The sequence below is a fragment of the Pleurodeles waltl genome, chromosome 12 (assembly GCF_031143425.1).
Source record: "Pleurodeles waltl isolate 20211129_DDA chromosome 12, aPleWal1.hap1.20221129, whole genome shotgun sequence".
NCBI classification, from domain to species: domain Eukaryota; kingdom Metazoa; phylum Chordata; class Amphibia; order Caudata; family Salamandridae; genus Pleurodeles; species Pleurodeles waltl.
In genome coordinates this window covers 554,396,351-554,416,228 of record NC_090451.1, presented here as the reverse complement: position 1 = coordinate 554,416,228, position 19,878 = coordinate 554,396,351, and the positions used below count along the sequence as shown (strand labels likewise).

Here is a 19,878-nt window from a genome sequence, read left to right as displayed (position 1 = left end):
CAGAGATGCACCAAAGAAAACAGCTGCGGGTTCCTGCTTCGGTGCAAGAGATATCCTACATCGAAGAGATGAATTCAGGCTGGTTTTCATCATCGGATTCCACCGACAAGCCTTGGCCCATGCAAGAAATGCATTTGGTGGGAAATGGTGCTACCTGGACCCAGGAGGGACCTGGGGGTCTCAACTCGGACTGAGGAGACCGAGGGGGCTCTCAGCACTTCAGAGAACCCTCAGGAGACCAGGCAGCACCCCCGGGAGTCCCAGAACATGGTGACAAAAGAGTTGCAAATCGCGGTCGTCGCAGCACTACACAAAGGGAGCGTCGCTGGATAGAGTGCGGGGGACCTGGGCTAGGCTGTGCACGAAGGATTCCTTGGAGAAGTTCACAGAAGTCCTAGAAGCTGCAAAACATGCGGTGCACAGAGGGTACTGTCTGGCACGGGGAGGCAAGCTCTTACCTCCACCAAATTTGGACAGTTGGACCTTTGGACAGTCAGGGTCACTTCAGTCCACCACCTGTGTTCCAGGATCCACACTCGTCATCAGGAGAGGGGACTCAGAGTACCGGTCGTCGGTGCAGAGAGGTGCCTGCTGAGGCAGGGAAGTGACTCCGTCACTCCACAGGAGATTCCTTCGGTCTTGCTGGCACTGGCAACTCAGATGCTCCCAGAGATTCCTGACCATCTTCAAAACAAGATGGCAGAACCCAGGGATACTCTGGAGGAGCTCTGGGCACCACCCCTAGGGTGGTGATGGACATGGGAGTGGTCACTCCCCTATCCTTTGTCCTTTTTCACGCCAGAGCAGGGACTGGGGGTCCCTGAACTGGGGTAGACTCGATTATGCAAGGAGGGCACCATCTGTGCCCTTCAAATAATTTCCAGAGGCTCTGGGAGGATACCCCCCCATGCCTGTAACACCTTTTTCCAAAGGGAGAGGGTGTAACACCCTTGTCCCAAAGGAAATTCTTTGTTCTGCCTTCCTGGGATTGGGCTGGCCAGCCCCAGGAGGGCAGAGGCCTTTCTGTGAGGTGGCAGCAGCTGGGCTGCAGTGAAAACCTCCAAGAGCTGGTTTGGCAGTCCTGGGGGTCCATGGTGGAGCCCCCAGGGTGCAAATACTAGAATCGGATTGGGGGTACAATTTCCAGTTCTTAGACACCTCACATAGCCATATTCAGAGTTACCATTGTGAAGCTACATGTATGTTTTGACCTATATGTAGTGTATGCTTATAATGGTGTCCCCGCATTCACGAAGTCCGGGAAAATGGGCCTGGACGACATGGGAGCACCTCTGCTAGTGCAGGAGAGCCTTCACACACAGGTACTATGCACCTAGCCTTCAGGGTCTGAAGGTTAGATATATAGGTGACTTATAAATGACCTGGTGTAGTGAAAATGGCTGTGAAATAGTGCTTACACTACTTCACTCAGGCTGCAATTGCAGTCCTGAAGAAGTGTTTGTATGAGTTCCTTATGGGTGGCAAAAGAAATGCTGCAGCCCATAAGGATCTCCTGGAACCCCAATGCCCTGGGTACCTAGGTACCATATACTATGGACTTATAAAGGGGGTCCAGTATGCCAATTTGGAGTGGAATACTCGGTTACCAGTATGTAAGTACACATTTGGAATCAGAGAGAGCATAAGCACTGGAGTTCTGGTTGGCAGGACTCCAGTAACATACCCAAGCATACTGACAAAACAGTAAAACATACTGACATGTAGGCCACAAACTATAAGCACTGGGGTCCTGACTAGCAGGATCCAAGGGAGACAGTAAAAACACACTGAAAATAGGCCACAAAATGGGGGTAACCATGCTAGAAAGAGGCTACTTTCTCACACTACAGAGGTACTTGGCTAATTGTTTACAATTTCTATAACTTTAGGACAGCTCATGCATATGGTAAAGCAATACTCTAACAATATTTGAAATAGATTTTTCTATCTTTTCATGTGGTAAATGACAAGGTCCCCTGTTTTTTATAATGTGATGATTTTAATTAATCTAAAATAGGCGAAACTGAAATGAAATAGAAAAAAATAGGCTAAGGGGCAGACATGTCATAGCAAATTTGATATATTTGTACCATTCTGTCAGGCACATGTGTGCTATTGACTTGGAACTGTAAACAAAGCCATATCTAGAGGACCAAGACCCAAAGATTTCCAAGGATAGTCAATAACTCACAATATTTCCCACTAGGGTGGCATTGACTTTAAAACCCCTCATATAATTTCAAACTAAAGTGCCTTTCTGCATCAATGGTCTAAAAATGCGTTTGGTAATATCAGCTCAAAACAATGCAAAGCCTGTTCTTTTTGTGCGCTTACATTCATGTTTACTATTCTATATTTTGCCACTGTAACTAATGATCTGTATTCTTCGACTTGACTATCAGCCTTCTTGACTGTTATTACATTATGCCCTTCGGTATTTGAAAGTTAAATCCTTGGGCCCAGATAAATGCTTTTTGACACAAAACTGCACTAACGCAGTTTTGCAGCAAAAAGTTTAGTGCTGGCTTTCGTCATTTAACAAAGCCAGCTGGGCGCCGTATTTACTGAATGGCACAAGCTGGCCCTAAACTTGGGCTAGTGTCTGCAAGAAAGATGCTAGCCGGGTGGGGTCGGCGGTAGGGAAGGAGGGGGATGTGCATCAGAAAATGACGCTAGCCTGGTTAGAGGCAAAAAAAATGCCTCTAACTAGACCAGCACCATTTCCTGGCAAACAACCACCCAAAATATGACTCCTGTCTTAGGAAAGACAGGAGTCTTGCCCACCACTCCAATGGCCAGCACAGGGGACAAGTGTTCCCTGGGCATGGCCATTGCACCCTGTGCCATGCAGGGGACACCAAGTTAGGGCCCCCGATTGCACTTAAAAAAAATATATATATATATATACTTACCCTACTTACCTGGGATGGGGTCCCCCATCCTCTGGTGTCCCTCTGGCGTGGGTGGGGGTGTTCCAGGGGATTGGGGAAGGCACCTGTGGACCCATTCCATGGTGTTTAACCATGGAAATGAGTCCACAGGTCCCTAACATCTGGTCTGACCCAGGCATTAACTAATGGGGCAAAGCAAGCTTTGCACCATTATTTAGTCCCTCCTCCCACCCATGCGTCATTTTAGCACAAAGGGATGAACATGGGGCTATGGGGATAGCACAATTTTTTAGATGGAAATGCCTACCTTGCATCTCATTGACACAATGTAGGTTCACGCATCCACAAAATGGTGCTAACTCCAATATTTTGACGCTAGACATGTCAGCATCAAAATGTAAATATGGAATTAAGTTTGCGCCAAATTTGCGTAAAAAAATAAAAAAAAACAAATAAATTGGTGCAGAGAATAAATATGCCCCTTGATGCGCCAGGGAATTAGGCCCTGATTGGAAAACCACAGTGGAGGTTTGAAAGTCAGGACACAAACAGAAATACGAGGGACACAAACAGCAGTGAGGAATTACCCAAGGCCCTCTTAAAAGAGTGGAAATGTTCTGCAAGAGCTGCAGAAAATCTTTTAAAATATATAACAACTCTGACATAATCGTACACAATATATCTGTCTCATTTACTGGAATGAGTGTGTAATTTATAGTTTTAATTTTTTTGTATGCGTTTTTAGAATTATATTTTCTATTTATTTCCAGAGTGGAGATGGGCCCGCAGTTTTGCAGGTAATACTTCATAATTATAAATATGTTAAGCTCTGAATGCAGAACTTTCTAAAATGGGCGTCTTTTCTCAGTGTTATTTCCTGATATATAAATATATTTTAAAAAACAAGGTGCAAGGGTGCATGCGTTTGCGCTAGGCAGCAGTTTGTGCACAAGTACAGGCAGAGAGGACGAATGCACAACAAACTCCTGCCCTCTCCCTTTAACACAGTGCAGCAAGGTGGCTTGCTGCATTTCGCTGCATCAATATTTGATAAATATACCCCTTACTCTTTTGAGTAAGTTTTACTACTTTTTGGCATGCACAAACTGCACTTTTGTAGTAACTTACACTTTCGTAGGGAAGTGTGTTGCAATACCAGTGGTTAACCATGTGTAGTGCGAATGTGGTACAGAAGTGTAAGTTACTACAAAAGTGCAGTTTGTGAATATCGTAAAATAGTAAACTTATGAAAAAGTGTAAACTTACTCAAAAGCATAAGTTACCTTTGTGAATCAGAACCTATTGGTGCAGATCTGCTTCTAGTGAAAGAGCAGAATGATGTACCTGTCAGGGAAATTAGCCAACAGCTGAAATGCACTGACCCCTTACCCATGCTTTATGATGTAGAGAGCAGAGGAAAAATGTGAATGACAAAACAATGGACCACCAAATGGAGAGAGCTGGCGAAAACCATAGAAGAAAGGGTGCGAGTTACAGTTACTTGCAATAACTAACTATAACTGCTGAATTTCTACGGTTTTGTATGAGTAAATTCAGAACCTAACCATAATGTCCATGTAAACTTTGTTTTCTTCAATGAATTTCTATGTTTTTGTTAGCATAAAGTAATTTTAATTACTATACGTTAATCCAACCACCCGGCAGGGGTTGGCCGCTAGGCCTGTAGCCAGGCTCTCATAACCACCCAGCCCTGCGCATAGCCTTCGGCCGTGCACTGTGTGGACTGGCCACAGGCCTGTCTCTGTCAGAGGATCTAAGAGTGGGTGCGTGAGTGGGTCTGAAAGTGGGTCTGTGAGTCTATGAGTGGGTCTGAGTGGATGCATGAGTGTTTGAGTGGGTGTATGAGTGACACATGAGTCTCTGTATGTATGAGTGAATGAATTAGAATGTGAATGAGTAGATGAATATATTTTTTAAACATTTTTTTGCATATTCTCAAATATTTTTGAATATTCTTGAATATTGGAGAATATCCTTGAATATTCGAGGATATTCGCAAATATCACGCATGGTGAAGAAAAATCATTTAAAACCCTAAATTTGACCCTAAAACACCCCCATATCACACCACTGGGGTCAGGGTACCTCCACCCTGCCCCTTTATACCAATTATCATTTGTATTTTCAGCCCCAGAGAGCCTCTCCCATAACATAAAATGGCGGCTGCAACTTTCTAGTCAGGTTGTGGCCAGCCAATTACAGGGCTTCTATTAGCGCGCGCATTTGCAAAAATTCACGATTTGTCCGCAGCCCTAGATAAAGAAATGTGAATTGTCCTAAATTTCTCCTAAACTACAGAAACGATTTACGCCAAATAACCAAAAGCACAATCTGCATACCGAAAGCTATCTTTCGGCCAAATTTGGTGTAATTCCGTCCAGTGGTTTGGGCTGTAGTTGTGTTCAAAGGTTTTACAGAAATTAACATGGGAAACGGAAACTTCTTTGACCCCTCCCCTTTTTCTCAGCCCCTGCTTGACAGATCACCCTGAAACTTTCCAGGAGAAACAAGAATCGCCAGGGCACTTTTTTTGGTAAATTTCGTGACGATTCGTCAAAAGGTGCCAAAGACATAGGCAAGTCAAAAACGCTTTTTCTATGGAAACATGGTCCTAACTATAACTACCTACTAGCAACTCCCAGTAGGTAATATATATATATATATAAGGAAAATGTCACTTACTCAGTGTACGTCTGTTCGTGGCATGTTCCGCTGCAGATTCACATGCTGTGCATATACTTCTGCCATCTAGTGTTGGGCTTGGAGTGTTACAAGTTGTTTTTCTTCGAAGAAGTGTTTTCGAGTCACGGGATCGAGTTATTCCTCTTCTTCGGTTCCATTGCGCATGGGCATCGACTCCATGTTAGATTGTTTTCCCGCAGAGGGTAAGGTAGGAGTGATAGAGTATAAAGAAAAGAGATGTCCATGCTAATGGAATGTTAAATATATATATAGCTACGTATGTACAAATGTTGTTAACTTAAACGACTACAGGCTGCCGGGGAGGGTGGAGGATGCATGTGAATCTGCAGCGGAACATGCCACGAACAGATGCACACTGGGTAAGTGACATTTTCCATTCGATGGCATGTGTAGCTGCAGATACACATGCTGTGCATAGTCTACAAAGCAGTTTGCCCTCCCATAAAAGCGGTGGTTAGCCTTTAGGAGTTGAAGTTGTTTGAAATAATGTTTTGAGTACAGCTTGACCTACTGTGGCTAGCTGTGTTGCTAAAACATTTACACAATAGTGTTTAGTAAATGTATGTGGTGTTGACCAAGTAGCTGCTTTGCATATTTCAGCCATTGGTATGTTTCCCAAAAAAGCCATTGTAGCACCTTTTTTCCTTGTGGAATGTGCTTTAGGAGTAACTAAGAATTGTCTTTTGACTTTAACGTAGCGTGTTTGGGTGCATTTTACTATGCATCTTGCTAATCCTTGTTTTGAAATGGGGTTACCAGTATGAGGTTTTTGAAAGGCTACAAACAGCTGTTTAGATTTCCTGAATGGTTTAGTTCTATACACATAGTACATTAGTGCTCTTTTAATGTCTAATTCTGCAGCAGAATCTGGCTGTTGGAAGAAGACTGGTAGTTCCACCGTTTGATTAATATGAAAAGGTGATACCACTTTTGGTAGAAATTTAGGGTTAGTTCGTAGTACAGATTTATGTTTGTGTACTTGTATGAACGGTTCTTCAATAGTGAAAGCTTGAATTTCACTGACTCTTCGTAATGATGTAATTGCGACTAGGAAGGCAACCTTCCATGTTAAGAATTGCATTTGACATGAGTGCATAGGTTCAAATGGTGGGCCCATAAGTCTTGTAAGCACTATTTTTAAATTCCAAGAAGGAACTGGAGGTGTTCTGGGTGGAATGATGCGTTTTAAGCCTTCCATGAAGGCTTTGATAACAGGAACTTTAAATAAAGAGCTGTGCTGTACATTTTGCAAATATTCTGAAATTGCAGTAAGATGTATGTTTATGGAAGAGAATGTTAAATCTGATTTTTGTAAATGAAGTAAATAGCATACAATATCTTATATTGATGCTGTAAGAGGGGCAATATACTAATCTGAAAGATTAGTAATATACAACTCTTTTTCATTTGTTAGCATAGCACTGTCTAGTAGTGGGTTTTCTTGCTTGCTTAATCACTTCCATACATTCTGATGGTAGTTGTAAATACCCAAATTCTATGACCTCAGGAGCCAAATCACCAGATTGAGTGTGTTGGGATTTGGGATTTGATCTGCCCTTTGTTTTGTGTCAACAGGTCTGGTCTGTTTGGGAGCTTGGAGTGTGGTACTACTGACAGGTCTAACTATGTTGTGTACCACGGTTGACGTGCCCACATTGGTGCAATGAGTATCATATTGAGTGTGTTTTGGGGCCATTTGTTGACTAGAAATGGAATGAGTGGGAGAGGGGGAAATCGGTAAGCAAATATCCCTGAGCAATTGATCCATAGAGCATTGCCTTTGGATAGGGGATGTGGCTTTCTGGATGCAAAGTTTTGGCACTTTGCGTTTTCGCTTGTGGTGAACAGATCTATGTTTGGTGTTCCCCATTGTTGAAAGTATTTTTGAAGTACCTGAGGGTGAATCTCCCACTCGTGTGTTTGTTGATGATTTCTGCTGAGAACATCTGCCAATTGGTTGTGTATCCCTGGAATGTATTGTGCTACCAAGTGAATTTGGTTGTGTATTGCCCATTTCCAAATTGTTTGAGCTAGGAGGGAGAGTTGGAACAAATGTGTCCCTCCCTGCTTGTTTAGGTAATACATGGTGGTCATGTTGTCTGTTTTGGTCAGGACATTCTTCTGAGTGAGAAGAGGCTGAAAAGCTTTGAGTGCTAGGAAGACAGCTAACAACTCTAAGTGATTTATGTGTAGCTGTTTGTGTTGGGCATCCCATTGTCCTTGGATGTTGTGATTGTTGAGGTGAGCTCCCCAGCCAATCATTGATGCATCTGTTGTAATTATGGTCTGAGGCACAGGGTCTTGAAATGGCCGCCCTTTGTTTAGATTTATGGAATTCCACCACTGAAGGGACATGTATGTTTGGCAGTCTATCAACACTAGATCTTGAAGTTGACCCTGTGCCTGTGACCATTGTTGTGCAAGGCATTGTTAGAAAGGTCGCATGTTTAGTCTTGCATGTGGAACAATTGCAATACATGATGCCATCATTCCTAGCATTTTCATGACAAACCTGACTGTGTACTGTTGACCTGTCTGTATCTGTGCAATTATATTTTGGAGCGCTTGTATTCTCTGCATATTTGGACTTGCTAGCGCTTTTTGAGTATTTAGTATTGCCCCTAAATACTGTTGTATTTGCGTAGGTTGTATTTGCGACTTTTGGTAATTTATTGAGAACCCTAGTGTATGCAGGTTTGTATTACGTAATGCGCATGGTTTTGACACTGCGTATGACTGTTTGATTTTATCAGCTAATCGTCTAGATATGGAAAGACATGTATATGTTGTCTTCTTAGGTAGGCTGCGACAACCGCTAGGCACTTTGTGAATACCCTTTGAGCTGTTGTTATTCCAAAGGGTAACACTTTGAACTGATAGTGCTTTCCTTCAATGACAAACCTGAGATATTATCTATGTGCCGGATGGATGAGTATATGAAAATACGCATCCTTGAGGTCTAATGTTGCCATGAAATTGTGTTTTTGAAGTAGTGGGATAACATCCTGGAGAGTTACCATGTGAAAGTGTTCTGACAGGATGTAAAGATTGAGGGTCCTGAGATCTAATATTGGCCTTAGGATGCCATCCTTTTTGGGAATCAGGAAATACAGTGAGTAAACTCCCGTCCCTACTTGATTTTGTGGCATGCTTTCTATTGCACTATATAGAAGCAGTTTGAGTAATAGAGATTTGACTTCTTCCTGTAACAGACTGATTTGTTCTGTGGATAGTTTGTGTGGTTTTGGTGGTTTATTTCAATTCTAGGCAATAACCATTGCGGATAATTGATAATACCCAATTGTCTGTGGTAATGTTTTGCCAATTGGTGTGGAACTTTTGCAGTCTCCCTCCCACAGGGGAGGTGTGGAGTGGAAGGGAATGAAACAAGTCACTGTTTACTGTGTTGTGAGGCTTGTTAGGTGTTTGATATTTCACTCTACCTCTGGGGTACTGGCCTCTATATGTGCTCTTAAAACCACCTCGTTGGTAGGCCAGTTTTGTCACGACTCACGTGCTGCTTGCGCCTGGAATCTGCAGATCTAGTGGCGTGGATCTTGAGTGTTCGGCTTTGGCCCAAAAAGGGGCGACTCTTTCTGGTAGCCACGGTGCTGTAGGCAATGGAAACACCAAGAACAGACCGTGACCTTCAGAAAATAGCGCCAGAGGGAAAAAAAACCTTCCAAAAAAGGGGAAAAAACCTCCAACAGAAAGATTCCTGAAAACAAGAACAGAAGAACAGGAATCAAAAAGAACTGAAGGCAAATAACACAGAATTGGCGAATTCCAGAACCAAAAGGCTAGGAAATCAGGAGCGAAGACACCATCTGAACAGAGAGTGTTGCAGCGCAAAGAAAAGAAGAAAACACCTCCCTTAAATACCAAAGAACAGGAAGTGACCCACAGGAAAAAAAAGGACACCATCTTAGATAGGGAAAAGTAGATAGAACAGAATGGAGTAGAAACCATAGAGAATAGGGAAGGAGGAATGCTGGGAAGAAAAAGGTAACCTGGGAAGGGGGAAAAGACATAAAGGAAAGTGCAATAAACAGACCCAAGAAAAAGAAAGAAGAAAGAAGAAAGAAGAAGGAGCAAAAACAGGTAAGAGGGGTCAGGAGACCCCAACAAAACGGAGAGAGAGAGCAGAGCGAGGCCCCATGTAAGTTCTGGGGCCTCGCAGGGTGCAGGAAAGGCTCGGGGCGCGCCGCGTCTTAGGAACGCGATGCGCGGCCCGAGCCGAACGCTCGGCTCGCGCCGCGCCGCGCGGTGCGGCACGACAGTAGGCCCCCCTCCCGAAGGCCCTGGTTTGAGAGGAAATAAACAGTGAAAGCGCTGAATCAGAAGAGGTGCATGAACAGAAGATGCATCTTCCCAAGAACATTCACTGAGAGGATAACGCTTCCAATGAATCAGATACTGCAGACGTTTGTGAAAAAGACGAGAGTCACAAATTTCCTGAACCTCATATTCAGGAACATCATCCACTAAGACAGGAGGAGGACAGGAAAACTGACGAGAATAAGGATCCGGCACATAAGGTTTGAGCTGGGAGACATGAAAGACTGGATGAATTTTCCACCTGTGAGGCAAGTGAAGACGGACAGTGACAGGATTAATCAACTGGAGAATACGGAAAGGCCCGTAGTAGCGAGGTGTGAACTTGTTCTGAGAAAGACGTGAGGGTAAGAATTTAGAAGAAAGCCAAACTTTATCTTGTGGATGGTAGTCCGGAGTGGTCCTACGTGTCTTGTCTGCTACTTTCTTCATATATCTTTTGGTGTGTAATAGATTGGATCGAATTAGTCTATGGATTTGTAGAAGGCGTTTGGAAAAGTAAGTGATAGCGGGCAGGGGAGAGGAAGACCGAGAAGAAGTAGGGAAAGAGGTAGGATGAAAGCCATAAGAACAGAAAAAAGGAGTGGTCTTGGAGGCACTATGGACAGAATTGTTGTAGGAGAATTCAGCAATAGGGAGATAAGTATTCCAGTTGCTTTGGGTAGAATTGCAAAAACAACGAAGGTATTGCTCTAATCCTTGATTCAGGCGCTCGGTCTGTCCATTGGTCTGAGGATGGAAGCCCGATGACAGGGCTCTATTGATATTAAGTGTTTTACAAAAATATCTCCAAAACCGGGAAATGTACTGAGGTCCTCTATCAGATACAATGGTATGTGGAAGTCCATGAAGACGGAAGATATGGTCGATGAATATCTGGCTTAGTTCTTGGGATGCAGGTAGCTTTTTCAGGGCAGTGAAGTGAGCCATTTTAGTAAAGGAATCCACAGTGACCATGATTACCCGGTTTCCTGCTGAAGGTGGTAGCGTACACATAAAATCAGTAGAGATGGTGTGCCATGGAGTTGGCGGAACAGGCAAAGGCTGGAGTAATCCTGCAGGTCTGGTTTGGGGAATCTTGACTTGAGCGCATGTGGGACAAGCCTGAACGTATGTTTCAATAACCAGTTTCCAGGTAGGCCACCAGAAAAATTGTGAAAGAAGTTCTTGTGTGGCCTTGATGCCTCTATGACCAGCAACCGGTGAATCATGACACATTTGTAATGCTTTTTCTCTAACTCTGTTAGTAGGGAGGAATAACAGGTCTTGATAATAATAGTATCCTTGTCTTTTATGTAATAGAGGCCTTAATTTCTCTACTTCGTGATCAGATAGATTGGAGTATTCCAGTTGTACCTCCTCCAGAAAAGACTGAGCTACCCCAATGATCTTATTAGGTTCCAGTAGATGTTGAGATGGGGCAGGAGTACAATCTGGATAACGACGAGACAGAGCATCAGCCAGAATGTTTTGGGAGCCAGGAACATAAGTAATGTAGAAATCATACTGGCTGAAGAAGAAGGCCCAACAAGCTTGACGACTATTCTGGCATACGAAATTTCGTAAACATTGTAAGTTACGGTGGTCTGTTCTCACTTCAAAAGGCTCCTTGGAACCCATCAGAAACTGTCTCCATTCTATGCACGCTGTTTTCAGAGCCAATAATTCTCTTTCCAGTACTGAGTAATGTTGTTCTGCAATAGAGAGTATATGAGACAAATAGAAAACAGGATGTTCAAGACCATAGTCCTCTTGTTGTTGAAGTAGGACAGCTCCAATGGCTTTTTCAGAAGCATCGGTAACGACAATAAATTGTTTGTTGGTATCTGGATGTCTTAAGATGGGAGCTTGAGTGAATGCCTTCTTTAAATCTTGAAAGGCTGTTTCGGCCGCTTTAGTCCAGACAAACCCTTTAGTTAAATTTTCCTTCTTTAAAGTGTGAGTTATATGGCTAGTTTGTTTTGCAAAGTCTAAGATGAATTGCCGATAGAAGTTCGCTAATCCTAGAAAACATTGTGTTTCTTTAATAGAAGATGGAGAAGGCCAATCTAGAATAGCTTGTACCTTTTCTTGATCCATAGCTACGCCGGTGGGACTTAAATGATAACCCAGATATTTGACTTCCGTCTTGTCAAACTCACACTTTTCTGGTTTGCAAAATAGTTGATGTGCCCGGAGTCTTTGAAGGACTTGTTTCACATGGGAAGAATGGAGTTCGGGATTTCTAGAATAAATAAGAATATCATCTAGGTAGATTACAACTGTCTGGTTCAGAAGATCAGAAAACACTGAGTCCATAAACCTCTGGAAGATTGCGGGGGCATTAGTGAGACCAAAAGGCATTACCTTATAGTCAAAGTGACCAAATGGAGTCCTAAAGGCTGTTTTCCACTCGTCTCTTTCTTTAATGCGTAAAAGGTGGTAGGCTCCCCGTAGATCTAGTTTGGTAAACCGTTGAGCTCCTCTGACTGCCTCTAGAATATCCCTGATGAGAGGCAAAGGATAACGATCTTTAATAGTTATCTTATTCAGGCCTCGAAAATCCAGGCAAGGGCGAAGATCCTTTGTCTTCTTGGGTACGAAAAAGAGAGGAGCCCCGGCCAGAGAAGACGATGGAACAATAAGACCACTTTGTATATTTTCTTCCAAATACTCCTTTAGTACTTCCTTTTCAGGTTCCGTGAGGGAATACATCCTTCCAAAAGGAACGATAGTGCCAGGTTCCAAGGGAATAGCACAATCGTAATCTCGATGTGGAGGTAACACAGGTCTGGAGGGTTTTTGGAATACATCTTGAAACTCCAAATAGTGTTCAGGGACTCCTTGGACTGTATTAATGGTCGAACCGGTAGTACCTTCCGTGATTATTGATCTCTTAGGTGACCAATACTTGTCAGAAGCAAAACAGTGCTCGTGACAAAACTGTGAAGACAAGGAGACCGTCCGGGTTGCCCAGTTCACATATGGATTATGTCTGATGAACCACGGAATTCCAAGAATGATGGTATGGTTGGGGGATGTTATGAGATCAAAGGAGATGTGTTCTTGATGGTTACCGATCTGTAAACTCAGCATCAGGGTAGTTGTATCAACTGGACCCGAGGATATCAAGGATCCGTCCACTGTGTGTACTTGTTCGGGAATTTCCTTAGGTTGTGTAGGAACTTGTTGAGTAGTGGCCCACTTCTTATCCATATAAATACCACTAGCTCCACAATCTAGTAGTGGCATAGTCTTTTCTTGACGGCCGTCAGGAAATTGTAACATGACTGGTACTATAAACAAGGATGTGGTATTGTCATTAAAGGAACTGATGGAAGGTATAGCTGATAATCCCGTCCCCTCCCTTCTTACAGAGAACGGGAAGTGGCGTTTCCCGATGGCCTTGATGGACATACTGGACAGGTACGAAGCATGTGGCCGGCAGAACCGCAGTACAGACACAACCCTTTCTTTCGTCTGTCTTCCCGCTCACTAGCGGAGAGAGGGCCTTGAGTAGTATCCACCTGCATGGGTTCTCCTTCGATGTCTCTAGCAGGGGGGCGAGGTTCCTCAGAACGATGTGGATAAACTCGTGAAGTGCTTGGTTGGAAAGACCCTCTACTCCTTCTCTTCTCCGATCTCCGTTCCTGAAGGCGATACTCGATGGAAAGGGCTTGATCCATCAGACCACGAAGATCTTCCACTCTGGTGGAATGTACTAGTTCATCTTTTATTTCTTCTTTTGAGTCCTCTACGAAACAAAGTCACCAAAGTACGTTCCACCCAGGTGGTCTCTGCCGCTAGCTGACGAAAGCGTGTTATGTATTGAAGGACATCTTGTGAGCCTTGATGAATGTCGCATAAGGCTTCTTCCGCTGAGGCCTCCAATCCCGGACGACTAAACATTTGCTTGAAGCGATTCACGAAGGCGGGATAGTCCGACAATACCTGATCGTTCGATGATACCATCGGGGTTGCCCAGGCCAAGGCAGGACCGGATAAGGCACTGATGAGATAACCCACTTTTGTTCTGTCATGGGAGAATTGGGTGGGTCGGAAGGCGAAGTACACTGTTAATGAATCAAGGAACTCACGCAGTTTGGTTGGTTCACCAGAAAAACGATGGGTAGAGGCGGAGAGCGTCGGAACATCACCACTACGGGAAGCCAAAGCCTGTCGTAACGCAGCATTCTCACTGCGTAGTTGTTGTAATTCTTGAGCTTGTTGCTGAATCGTCGTCAGGAGAGATTGATCCGGATCTGCAGCAGCCACCACTGTGTCATCCATGGTGTTTGAAGACGTCGGGATGGTTTGGCGCTGCAATCTGTCACAACTCACGTGCTGCTTGTGCCTGGAATCTGCAGATCTAGTGGCGTGGATCTTGAGTGTTCGGCTTTGGCCCAAAAAGGGGCGACTCTTTCTGGTAGCCACGGTGCTGTAGGCAATGGAAACACCAAGAACAGACCGTGACCTTCAGAAAATAGCGCCAGAGGGAAAAAACCCCTTCCAAAAAAGGGGAAAAAACCTCCAACAGAAAGATTCCTGAAAACAAGAACAGAAGAACAGGAATCAAAAAGAACTGAAGGCAAATAATACAGAATTGGCGAATTCCAGAACCAAAAGGCTAGGAAATCAGGAGCGAAGACACCATCTGAACAGAGAGTGTTGCAGCGCAAAGAAAAGAAGAAAACACCTCCCTTAAATACCAAAGAACAGGAAGTGACCCACAGGAAGAAAAAGGACACCATCTTAGATAGGGAAAAGTAGATAGAACAGAATGGAGTAGAAACCATAGAGAATAGGGAAGGAGGAATGCTGGGAAGAAAAAGGTAACCTGGGAAGGGGGAAAAGACATAAAGGAAAGTGCAATAAACAGACCCAAGAAAAAGAAAGAAGAAAGAAGAAAGAAGAAGGAGCAAAAACAGGTAAGAGGGGTCAGGAGACCCCAACAAAACGGAGATAGAGAGCAGAGCGAGGCCCCATGTAAGTTCTGGGGCCTCGCAGGGTGCAGGAAAGGCTCGGGGCGCGCCGCGTCTTTGGAACGCGATGCGCGGCCCGAGCCGAACGCCCGGCTTGTGCCGAACACTCGGCTCGCGCCGCGCGGTGCGGCGCGACAAGTTTTGGCTGCGATGTGGATGCCTCTGCAGTTTGAGCCCTAAATCCACCTCTAAACTGAGGTTTTCAAAAGGATCCCCTGTACCGTGTGGTGTATAGAGCACCCATCGCTTTTGCAGTGTCTGAATCCTTACGCAATTTTTCAATTGTAATGTCGACCTCTGGGCCGAAAAGATGTTTTTTGTTGAACGGCATATTCAACACCGCTTGTTGGATTTCGGGTTTGAACCCGGAGGACCTGAGCCATGCATGCCTCCTGATTGTTACAGGAGTGTTGACGCTCCTGGCAGCTGTGTCTGCTGAGTCTAGGGCACACCTAATTTTGTTATTGGTGATGGCTTGCCCTTCCTCCACTATCTGCTATGCCCTCTTTTGGTGTTCCTTGGGAGATGCTGAATTATATCTTTTATCTCATCCCAATGGGCCCTGTTGTATCTAGCCAACAACGCCTGTGAGTTGGCTATTCTCCATTGGTTAGCTGCCTGGTATCGAAAAAGATGGCGTTGTGGATGGTCTCGGCTCCGAAAGGAATTTCTGAAATTTCGACACGGAAGAGCGGTGTTTGCTCGAGTCAGAGATGGAGCTTTTGGTCGACTCCCATGGCTTCGGAGGAGTGGCCTTTTTCGGTGCCGAACCGGGGGTTTGGTCACTGGGTGTCTTCTTTTGGGTCGAGCCATGGCCTTCCGGCAGTGGCGTCCCCAAGGCCTTATATTTTGGTTTAGATGGTACAGGGGTACAGGGGGAGGCGTACTCACGTGCTGTCCTGCAGTGACCGGTCTGTCTTCCTCGGATTCCTGGACGGAGTCGGATTCTCGAACGGAGACTACGGTCTGCATGATCTCTTCCTCTTCGACGTCGAGATGTTCGGAGCTTTTTGACGCCATCTCGATCCTTCGTGCTGTTCTGTCCCGAGGTGTCTTTTTTTATCGGAAGGATCGTCAGGCCTCGCAATTTTCTTCCCGATGATCTGGGGAGAGGCAAAGGTTACAGACGAGGTGGTGGTCTGTAGAAGGGAATTTGGCGTGGCACTGAGGACAGAATCGGAATGGAGTCCGATCCATGAGGCTTCCACGCAGCCAGCCCAACGAGGCCCGAGTTGAACACATGCGCCCCGAAGGGCGAGTAGAGATGTCTGTTCCGACGGTACCAAAGTGTCAATAGAAGATGTAACACGATCGATACAATACCATCGAAAAATTAAGTGCTTTCAAAGTTTTCCGAATCTAACTATCAGAGCGAAAGGAAACACGTCCAAATCCGATGGCGGAAATAAAACAATTTAAGATGGAGTCAATGCCCATGCGCAAGGGAGCCGAAGAGGAGGAGTCACTTGATCCCGTGACTTGAAAACACTTCTTCGAAGAAAAACAACTTGTAACACTCCGAGCCCAACACTAGATGGCAGAAGTATATTCACAGCATGTGTATCTGCAGCTACACATGCCATCGTATAGATATACATATATAAAAATCTAAAATATTCACTGCACTCCAGGAGGTTTATGAAGACTCCATTTTATTGTTTCCAGCAACCACCAACGCGTTTCGACTTCTAACAAGTCTTGCTCATGGCTAGAGAGTCCTTTTTCCCTTTTGCCTTAAATAGTATTGATGTTAGTGCCCATTATGTGGCATCATGGATCTTATAGTTAATGTGTTTAAATGCTCAAAAATAAACATTAAAAATAACAAACATTTCTATGTGTCAATTATTAATTACATAACTAACACCTAACATATGTTCCTAATCAACTATTAACATATATTTAAATGCACAGATGCCGTTTTCTTATAGGACTCAACATACATATAATTGTAACTAATGTGATATTAATATTTGCTAACATGTTATTCAAATGGTATGCCAATTTTTCAATTTCTATTAGCTAAGTGCTGATTAAAGAGAGACGACAAGTTGAACCATGAAGTAAAACACGTCTTGGAAAGTAGATTGTGATAGACGTGATAACGCTTAGGACGCTAAGCGCATTGGAATTGTGATTCTTTCATAGAAACTGCATTAATGGGAGGAAGCCCGGTACAACTACAATTTCAGCGAACAAACAAACAACGATCGAACGGTGTTTGAAGAGCACGGGGCCCATATGAAACACCGCGCAAACGGAGTCAGAGGGCACCAGATGACGTGGATTTGTTTCAAGTAAGAATTGCCCAATAAACAGCTTCCTAATTGTAAGAATCACTAAAAAGAAGTATTATTTCAACCAACACTGCTCCTCATGTGAATCAATCAATCAATCAAAGATTTATAAAGCGCGCTATGTACCCGTTAGGGTTTCGAGGCGCTGGGGGGGGGGGTGCTGCTATCATTCGAAGAGCCATGTCTTGAGGAGTTTCCTGAAGGTGAGGAGGTCCTGGGTCTGGCGTAGTGAGGTGGGGAGAGAGTTCCAGGTCTTGGCGGCGAGGTAGGAGAAGGATCTGCCGCCAGAGGTCTTGCGCTGGATTCGGGGGACGATGGCGAGGGCAAGGTTGGCAGAGCGTAGTTGACGTGAGGGAATGTAGAAGTTGAGTCTGGAGTTCAAGTAGGTGGGTCCGGTGTTGTGCAGTGCCTTGTGTGCGTGGGTGAGGAGTTTAAAGGTGATCCTCTTGTCCACGGGGAGCCAGTGGAGGTTCTTCAGGTGGGGGGAGATGTGGCATCGGCGGGGTACGTCGAGGATAAGGCGGGCGGATGCGTTCTGGATGCGTTGGAGTCGTTTGATGTCTTTCGTTGGGATGCTTGTGTAGAGTGCGTTGCCGTAGTCGAGTTTGCTACTGACGAGGGCTTGGGTCACCGTCTTTCTAGTTCCTGTTGGGATCCACTTGAAGATCCTGCAGAGCATGCAGAGGGTGTTGAAACAGGAAGAGGAGACAGCGTTGACCTGTTTGGACATGGTGAGAGCGGAGTCGAGGATGAAGCCTAGGTTTCATGCGTGGCTGGCTGGGGTGGGTGGGGGGCCTAGGGCGGTGGGCCACCAAGAGTCGTTCCAGGCCGAGGGGGTGCGCCCGAGGATGAGGACTTCCGTCTTGTCGGAGTTGAGTTTCAGGCGGCTGTTGCTCATCCACTCGGAGATGGATTTCAGTCCCTCGTGGAGGTTGGTTTTGGCGGTGAGAGGATCTTTGGTCAGGAAGAGGACGAGCTGGGTGTCGTCGGCGTAGGAGATGATGCTGAGGTTGTGTTGGCGGGCCAGTTGTGCGAGGGGGGCCATGTAGACGTTGAACAGCGTTGGGCTGAGTGAGGAGCCCTGGGGGACGCCGCAGATGAGGTTGGTGGCATTGGAGCGGAAGGGTGAGAGTCGGACTCTCTGAGTTCTGCCGGAGAGAAAGGATGAGATCCAATTGAGGGCTTTGTCTTGGATGCCGGCTTCGTGGAGGCGGTTTAGTAGGGTGCAGTGGCAAACTGTATCGAAAGCGGCTGATAGGTCGAAGAGGATCAGGGCTGAGGTTTCGCCGTTGTCCATTTGTTGTCTGATGTCATCTGTGGCGGCGAGGAGTGCAGTCTCAGTGCTGTGGTTTCGTCTGAAACCAGATTGAGAGGGGTCTAGGATGGATTTGTCTTCTAGGAAGTGGGCGAGTTGTGCGTTGACGATCTTCTCGATGACTTTCACTGGGAAAGGGAGGAGGGAGATCGGTCGGACGTTTTTGAGATCGTTGAGGTCAGCCTTAGGTTTCTTGAGGAGGGGTTGGATTTCTGCGTGTTTCCAGCTGTCCAGGAAGGTAGCGGTGTGGAAGGAGAGGTTGATGATCTTGCGGAGTTTGGGGGCGATGGTGGCGTCGGCTTTGTTGAATACGTGATGAGTGCAGGGGTCGGTGGGAGATCCTGAGTGAATGGAGTTCATGGTCTTTTGGGTTTCGCCGTCGTCTACTTGAGTCCAGGTGGTGATGCGGTAGGCGTGGGAGGAGTTGTTGGGGGTGGGGTCCGGCAGAGGTGAGGTGTTGAAGCTGTCGTGGATGGCTGCGATTTTCTGGTAGAAGAAGGTGGAGAGATCGTCGCAGAGTTCCTGGGAGGGAGGGACGCCGTTGGCGTTGGGGTTGGAGAGTTCCTTCACGATGCAGAAGAGTTCTTTGCAGTCGTGAGCGTTGTTGTTGAGGCGTTCTGTGAAATGGGAGCGTTTGGCGAGTCGGATACGTTGATGGTGTTTACGGTTGGCTTCCTTGAGGGTGGCAAGGTTGTCGGGTGTGCGCTCGAGGATCCATTTTTTCTTGGAATGGAATAGAATGGAATGGAATAAACTAAAGTATTGATGCAGCCATAAATATTAATAAGACCTGGAGGAATATTGACAAACACATATAATTGTAAAAGGAATGTGCAGCAAGTTTGTGAGCTTAAGTGGCAAAATGTATGACTTATAATGGAAACACATGTAGCAAGACGAGACTGATGAACACAGCAAAGTAACACATATACAGTCATTGTTTTTTCAGTTAGAAAAACTATATCGTAAAGAAATAACAAAGAGTTGGGAAATCATAACATTACAAAAATATGTTGAAGTGGGAAGAGTACCAAGAGGACTTTGAATTTTTACGTTACCAAATCATCCAGATATCAGGCCTGAGCTTTTATTACAATGGGGTGAAAACAACATGACCTGCTCACGTTACATGATGTTAATCTTAATCAAATATGCCAAGATCAATGTGGAAGCAATTACAAACTCAGCAAAAGAGATTGAGGAACAATTAACTACATTGCATAACAAGGATGATGTAATGAAATATAGAAATCGAATGGAAGAAAAGTTAGAAAAACATGAAACTGAAGTAATTGCGCATAACAGAGGACATTTTTACGAGATGAAAATTACTATAAAAATGGCACAATATTGAC

At 45.0% G+C, this 19,878-nt stretch overlaps 1 protein-coding gene and 1 long non-coding RNA gene across 4 annotated transcripts in view; one reads left to right on the top strand and one right to left on the bottom strand.

Annotated features, from left to right (window-relative positions):
- The window catches only part of LOC138268197 (uncharacterized), a 369,403-nt gene that overhangs the window by 144,205 nt on the left and 205,320 nt on the right, over positions 1–19,878 (bottom strand). The window lies entirely within an intron of this gene.
- Positions 1–19,878, top strand: part of LOC138268196 (butyrophilin subfamily 1 member A1-like) — a 354,320-nt gene that overhangs the window by 325,289 nt on the left and 9,153 nt on the right. For all 3 annotated transcript variants that reach the window (XM_069217628.1, XM_069217627.1, XM_069217625.1), the window contains one exon: positions 3,662–3,688. In XM_069217628.1, the coding sequence (XP_069073729.1) occupies positions 3,662–3,688 (27 nt within the window). The remainder of the gene's footprint in view (positions 1–3,661; positions 3,689–19,878) is intronic.